The 7,199-nt window shown below is 42.8% G+C and overlaps 1 protein-coding gene across 2 annotated transcripts; it reads right to left on the bottom strand.

Moving 5' to 3' along the window:
• Window positions 1-1,699: 1,699 nt before the first annotated feature.
• Window positions 1,700-5,098, bottom strand: LOC124039340 (TATA-box-binding protein-like). 2 transcript variants are annotated; one of them, XM_046355295.1, is made up of 8 exons: window positions 4,881-5,098; window positions 4,177-4,282; window positions 3,745-4,067; window positions 3,500-3,587; window positions 3,217-3,308; window positions 2,962-3,129; window positions 2,686-2,780; window positions 1,700-2,595 (listed from the first exon to the last, which is right to left on the bottom strand). In XM_046355295.1, exons 2-8 carry the CDS (start codon window positions 4,225-4,227, stop codon window positions 2,516-2,518), a joined length of 897 nt encoding a protein of 298 aa, XP_046211251.1. In that variant the 5' UTR covers window positions 4,228-4,282; window positions 4,881-5,098; the 3' UTR covers window positions 1,700-2,515. The 2 variants fall into 2 exon arrangements, with proteins under 2 accessions (XP_046211251.1, XP_046211252.1); XM_046355296.1 differs by lacking the exon at window positions 4,881-5,098 and adding an exon at window positions 4,728-4,874.
• Window positions 5,099-7,199: the final 2,101 nt, after the last annotated feature.

Below are 7,199 nucleotides of genomic sequence, written 5' to 3'. Positions count from 1 at the left end.
CATGTTAAAATGTCATGATGCACCTTCCACAATTGTTTGTGTCCGTTCTTTAAACTGAGGTCAAAGTTATCGCAAATCCGTGTTCATAGGCTGGAGTGTTTACGGACATATTTAATCTCTCCCTATCCCAGTCTGCTGTCCACACATGCTTCAAGATGGCCACCATTGTTCCCCTACCCAAGAAAGCAAAGGTAACTGAATTAAATGACTATCGCCCCGTAGCACTCACTTCTGTCATCATGAAGTGCTTTGAGAGGCTAGTTAAAGATCATATCACCCCTGCCTTCACTGGACACCCTAGACCCACTTCAATTTGCTTCCTGCCCAATAGATCCACTGACGCACTGCCCTATCCCATCTGGACAAGAGGAATACCTATGTAAGAATGCTGTTCATTGACTATAGCTCAGCATTCAACACCATAGTACCCTCCAAGCTCATCATTAAGCTTGAGGCCCTGGGTCTGAACCCCGCCCTGTGCAACTGGGTCCTGGACTACCTGACGGTCCACCCCAAGGTGGTGAAGATAGGAAACAACACCTCCACTTTGCTGGGGCACCACAAGGGTGTGTGCTCAGCCCCCTCCTGTACTCTCTGTTCACGTACGCCTCCAACTCAATCAACAAGTTGGACGACAACAGTAGTAGGCCTGATTACCAACAATGACGAGACAGCACCACAGGGAGATGAGGGCCCTGGGTATGCGGTGCAATGAAAATAACCTCTCAACGTCAACAAAGGAGCCTATCGTGGACTTCCAGAAACAGCAGAGGGAACACACCCCTACCCACATTGACAGGATTGCAGTGGAAGGCTCAGGAGACTGAAGAAATTTGGCTCGGCACCTAAAACCCTCAAACTTCTATAGATGCAAGTCAGTTATGAACAAATTCTTATTTACAATGACGACCTACCAAGGCCAACCCTAACCCGGATGACGCTGGGCCAATTATGTGCCACCTGATGGGATCCCAATCAATGCCGGTTGTGATACAGCCTGGAATCGAACCTGGGTCTGTAGTGATGCCTCGAGCACTGAGATGCAGTGCCTTAGACTGCTGTGCCATTCGTATCACCGCCCGTAACCGGAGGGCTCTCCAGAGTGTGGTGCAGTCTGCCCAGCGCATCACCGGGGGCACACTACCTCTCCTCCAGGACACTTACAACACTCCATGTCACAGGAAGGCCAAAAAGATAAACGACAACAACCACCTGAGCCACTGCCTGTTCACCCCACTATCATCCAGAAGGCGAGGTCAGTACAGGTTCATCAAAGCTGGGACCGAGAAACAGCACTCTCTCAAGGCCATCAGCCTGTTATATAGCTATCACTAGCACGTTTAAGGCTACTGCCCTTTATGCAGACTTGAAATCACTGGCCACTTTAATAATGGAACACTAGTCACTAATAATGTTCACATATTTTGCATTCCCATCTCATGTCTACACTGTATTCTATTGTACTGCATCTTAGTCTATGCCACGCTGACATTGCTTGTCCAAATATTTATATATTCCTAATTCCATTCCTCCATTTAGAAGTGTGTATTGTTAGATATTACTGCACTGTTGGAGCTAGAAACAAGCATTTCGCTAAATACGCATGTCCAATAACATTTGATGAATCAGGTGAAATTATGACTAGTTCATAATCTTGCCATACCCTGATAAAAGCTTTAACTAACGACGGAGATCACAATTGGTAAGTGAATATTTAATTGTGCACATTGGAGCAAAATAACATTTAAAACAAGAACATAATGACTGACTGCTTACGTGTGCTTAGTTGGTAGACCAAATATACAGTACGTATAAACTATTGAAACAAAATCCACTGTGAATTGATTTGTCTATTTAGCATTAAAACATGACTGTTCTTAAATAGCACTTAAAATGACCAAAAACTGAATGAGAAAAGACATCCGAGGTACATAGTTACTAATAAAACTCAGATGCACAAGGTTGCATGATGAATGTTCCACTCCACATTACACAATTTTTTTTACTTCAGCAGCAAAGAGTTATCAAAATGGAATATGTACAAAAAATATTGCCGCAATAATGACAAATTTGTAAACCTTGCAACACAATCATAAGTAACATTCAATCTGGAGATTATTCATAACAGTTAAATTGACTGTAAAAAATATTTAAAGAATAAGGTTAGGAATCTTGAATGTCTGCTTGTAGGGTTGTGTGGACAAACATGCACTGAGAAATGATAGGATAACATCTTAAAACCTACATTAGAAAAATTAAATGCTTCAATAAAAAGAAATTGTCAGTCAGACGGCCTCATTTAATATCAAGCAAGAGTCATTTAAAAACAAATAAAACTGCTAAAATACAGCATTTCCCCTTTTATCAAATCACCATTAAGGTGATTAGGAGGGGTCACCGACTTGCCGATTAAAATGTACAGGTTCAATCAGTCTCAATGTAACGAGTCACAACAGAGCAAGTTCCCCTGTGACTATTAAAAAAATAAAATAAAAAAGATTGCAGGCATAAATATTTACGTTGTCTTCCTGAATCCTTTCAAGATGGGGTAGATGTTTTCAAATGCTTCATAAATTTCTCCTCTGACCTTTGCACCTTGAAATAAGCAGCAAAAAGGATAGTAAAGTTACATTCGACAACAAATGCACTTACTCTATGTTATTAGGAAAGGGAGAAAAACCTCACCTGTTAATACAACTTTGCCTGAAACAAATATCAGCAGGACAATTCTGGGTTTGATCATTCTGTAGATTAGCCCAGGGAACAACTCAGGTTCATAACTGGAAAAATAAGGGAAAAAAATTAGGCCTACTTCTAATCTTTGCTCCCAGTACTAAATCACTTTAGAATACCAATCTTAGTATTATAAACAATGTACAAAATATGGCAGAAATACCAGTATAAGAATGCATCCCATCAGATATTACAGGCTTTAATTTTGCAATAGTGAATATGACAAACCTGCTGAACTGTTGGTGAGTTAGTACAAGTCCCTCTAACCGAATGGGGAATTTGACGTCACAGCTGCCCACCATGTTCTGAATCTTGAAATCAAGAAATTTGGCTGGGAAGCCCAACTTCTGCACAACTCTGGCATATTTCCTGGCCGCCAGGCGGGACTGCTCTTCACTAAAGGGGTAGGAGAGAGCATGAGGAGGTCTTTAAACAGATGTTGTTTAGACATGTTTTGTGTTCTTTAAGAAAAAAGATAATAACCTTTTGGCTCCCGTGCAAACCATTTTTCCAGAACTGAAGATAAGTGCAGTTGTTCTTGGCTCTCGTATTCTCATGATTACAGCAGCAAATCGCTGTAAGACAAGAACAGTTGAGAAAGTTTAACATTTTGTCAATAGAACAGTGTCTTGGTGGGACATTCTCAGACCCGAAGCAACATGCCTTGTGGGCCCATTCTAGTTACATTTTTAGCCTGGTCCTATTTCACCTTTCCCTGGGCCCTGACAATGATTTGTGCAAATGAAGAATAACAATTTATGCTTACCTTGGGGTTGTACTCAGCATTTCTAGCTCGCAGTGCTATTGTTTTCAAGTCAAGTTTGCAGCCCAAGTTCACAGTGGATACGATGTTCCTAAAAAAAGGAAGGAAATAAACCTTGCCATCAGGATGGAGATTCTCACTGTTGATATGGTCACATCACTATTCACCTTCATCTATTAGCTTCTTGCATTTCAGCTTTATAGGAGTACATAGGGGTTGAGACTAATGAACTGTTCAGGAACACTTACTGTAACTGAGGGACAATCCCAGAACTCTCAGAGGCAGGAGTGGCAGGTGTGATGGGTGTCATGGGGGTTAGCGGTGTAGCGGTGTAGAGGGGAGTGTTTCCTGGCAGTGTGGTGGTGGTGACCGTTTGGGAGTGATAAAGCTGTGGTGTCTGTCCCAAACCCCCTGGCACCCCAGCCTGCTGGGACGAAGCCTGCTGCTGTTGTTGCCGCTGCTGCTCTTCCAGGAGAGACAGGCTGTTTGTGTTCGTGACAGGTTGGGGAGTCAGACCACTGCCATAGGGCATCATGGGGCTGAAAATGGGCATACCAGGAGTCATTGCCCCCTTTGACAGATGGAAGAACAATCCCTCAATTAGGCTAGTTGAATCTAAAAACATTTGAGCAATGTTGTTCCTGTGTTGACAACAATAACGTCTCACTCAAATGTGTTACCTGAGGGGAGGCAAGACCCTGGAAAGGAGGCAAACTGTTGTTCTGCTCCATGTCCTCAAATTATGAAGCGTTCACTTGACTGGCCGTCTCAAAGGCCTGCAATTCTCTGAGGAGTAGGATTGATAATTTCGACAAGTCATGAATCGTAATAGCAGAGCGTAGCAGCGAACCCCTTATATCGCTTCTTTTGACCAGAAAGAACAGACAAATCACATACAGAAAGTTGGCTAAGCATTGAGACCGGGGAAATCGGTGGCAAACACTTGTCAATGGAAACTTGACCAATCACTCAACTAGACCACATAATGGCAGCAGTACCTAACTAACTATAGACAGCTAATTTATATAGTTAACCTTTGCAGCCAGTCAGCTAACAACGTTAACGGAGTTAGCTACCGCTACAGTGGCGCGCGAACTTTTAACATAGCTACCCAGCACTTTAACACCACGCATTGAATTTCAATCCAACTTTGCAATGTATGCTTTTGTTTACAGAAACCATGCAACTTCGTGTGAACGTAAAAAAAAACAGTTTGGCGCAAATTTCGCACCTGATTTGCAGTTGGCCAGGTTAGCGTAGTAGTTACGTTAGCCAACGCAAGCTACCTACTGCCATGGCAACACTCGTGTGATCGTTAGTGTTTTGCTCACTAAGTGATGCTGTTGTGTTGAGAAGGGACTCCGTAAATACGTCAAATACTCACCCCCGTCTCTATAACATTCAAATGAGCTTTGGCTAGCTGATGGTTCCACGGATTCATGCACTTGTTCTAAACAGCGACCACTTCCGGTGTCAAAGTTCCTAAGCCTTTTCCGATGAGGAAATCCATCAAAGCGGTTGGCATCCATCAAAGTTCCTAATACATCCTTGATTATTTTCTCTGACAAGGTACAAGGGCATCAGTTCCCCCAAATCAAAAACAGAAAGTGCTGTTCAATAAAAAATAAAAGGGGTTTGGCATTATATATTTTCTTGGCCTGAGCGTGTGTAGTCTTCAATTAACTTTAACGGCGGTTGGCATCTAACAGTACACTAACATTTTTTATATTTTTTTTATAAAAATACTCCACTTTCTATCTATTTAGCCCTACTTGAGACCAACAGCCTGAAAGAATGGGACACCACCAATTAAAACATCACGTAAATCTTTTGATGTCAAGTCTCACACGCCCACCTACCTCTTTGCAGCTGCCACCACAACCTATTTTCTGTGACTACGTTCCATCCCTGCAGTACAGTTGATTACCATTGCTATAAATGCCAACATATATCACTTGTTGGTTTATCCCTCTGTACTGATACAGATCTAATACTCACAGCACTCCTCTCCCTCCCCCTTGACCTTCCTCTACGTTCTTCACTGCCTCAGCATATGACAACTTCTGCACTATTCTAACCCTGGAAACCTCAACCTGCTTCTCGCACGGGACATTTCTGATCCCCAGCCACATGGGCACCCCTACAATTAACACTCAACACTACTTTCCCCAATGCTACACATTCCTTTGTCTCATGCCCTTCTGCACACCTAGGAACCTCCCTCCTCCACACTGCTGCCACATGCCCATAAACTTGGCACCTGTAACAGCATAATGTATTTCCTACAAAAAAAATCGTACAGGAGGGTGGGTGTAATTTGTGGAACGTTCCAACAGGAATATGTTCCAAAAACTTTGTAAATAAGTCACTCATTGTAATGGTGCCCTTTTCTTGAGAGCAAAACAATTCACGTCTGTTGCCCCCATTCGTTTAGCAGAGCACCTGCTCCCTCTGACCAGCAGAAACACAATCATCACAAGACCACTTCTGGTTCCCCTCACAGATTCCACAGCAGCTAACTGTTTTCACCCACCATGAAACTACAAATGGATCAGCCAAAAGGCAAGGGTCCACTTTTTCCAAAAACTTCACTCCTGTCACTCATCTTTATACTGACCCATGTGTAGTCTTCCTGGCCTGAGCATGCTTAGATAGGATTTTTGCTTTTATGGCACATGCCTTGATCCACAGGGTCACTGGTTCAACCCCTGCTCCTGCAGTTGCCCCTCAATTACATTGGTGGCAGCAGAAGAATAATCCCTGGTTTCTGTTCTTTGTCAGAAGCATAGGGGTTTTAATGTGTAGTACACCTCTGAGGAGTTACGTATGAAAATACTACCACAAATAGGCCTGGACAGTTATGGCACAGCAGGTTTGTGGATCCAGTTCTGAATGTCCAAACTCAATCTCTACAGTTGTAAACACCCCTATTTGGCAAAAAGTATTATTGCAAGCCTTAACCAACTCTCTTCTAAAGGAGCCAATTCCAATCATGGGACCGATGGCATATACACTGTGTACAAAACATTAGTAACACCTGCTCTTTCCATGACAGACTGACCAAGTGAAAGCTATGATGCCAACTGTTACATCCACTTCAGTGTAAATCAAGGCTGCCCAACCCTCTTCCTGGTAATCTGTCATGTAGTTTCAGTCCAACCCTAATTTAGCATATCCGATTCAGCTAGTTAAGGTCTGGTTGAGCAGCTAATTAGTAGAATCAGGTGTTAAATTAGAGTTGGACTGAAAACTCACAGGACAGTAGATCTCCATGAAGAGGGTTGGGCAGCCCTGGTGCAGATGAAGGGGAGAGGTTAATTAAGGATTTTAAAGCTTTGAGACATGGATTGTGCCCCATTCAGAGGGTGAATGGGCAAGACAAAATTTTAAGTGCCTTTGAACTGGGGTATTGTAGTAGGTGCCATGTGCACCAGTTTGAGTGTGTCAAGAACTACAGCACCGCAGGGTTTCCACGCTCAACAGTTTCCTATCCAACTTAATACAACTGTGAGAAGCATTGAATCAACATGAGCCAGCATCCCTGTGGAACGCTTTCAACACCTTGTAGAGTCCATGCCTCAACAAATTGAGCCTGTTCTGAGGACAAAACAGGGGGCAACTTAATATTAGGAAGGTGTTTCTAATGTTTTATACACTGTTTGTTGGTTTTTCTGAACAGTTCATACTCCATTGTAATCAAATA

Source organism: Oncorhynchus gorbuscha, linkage group LG07 (assembly GCF_021184085.1).
Source record: "Oncorhynchus gorbuscha isolate QuinsamMale2020 ecotype Even-year linkage group LG07, OgorEven_v1.0, whole genome shotgun sequence".
NCBI classification, from domain to species: domain Eukaryota; kingdom Metazoa; phylum Chordata; class Actinopteri; order Salmoniformes; family Salmonidae; genus Oncorhynchus; species Oncorhynchus gorbuscha.
Note: the sequence above shows the minus strand (reverse complement) of the source record. Positions and strands in the feature narration are given on the sequence as shown.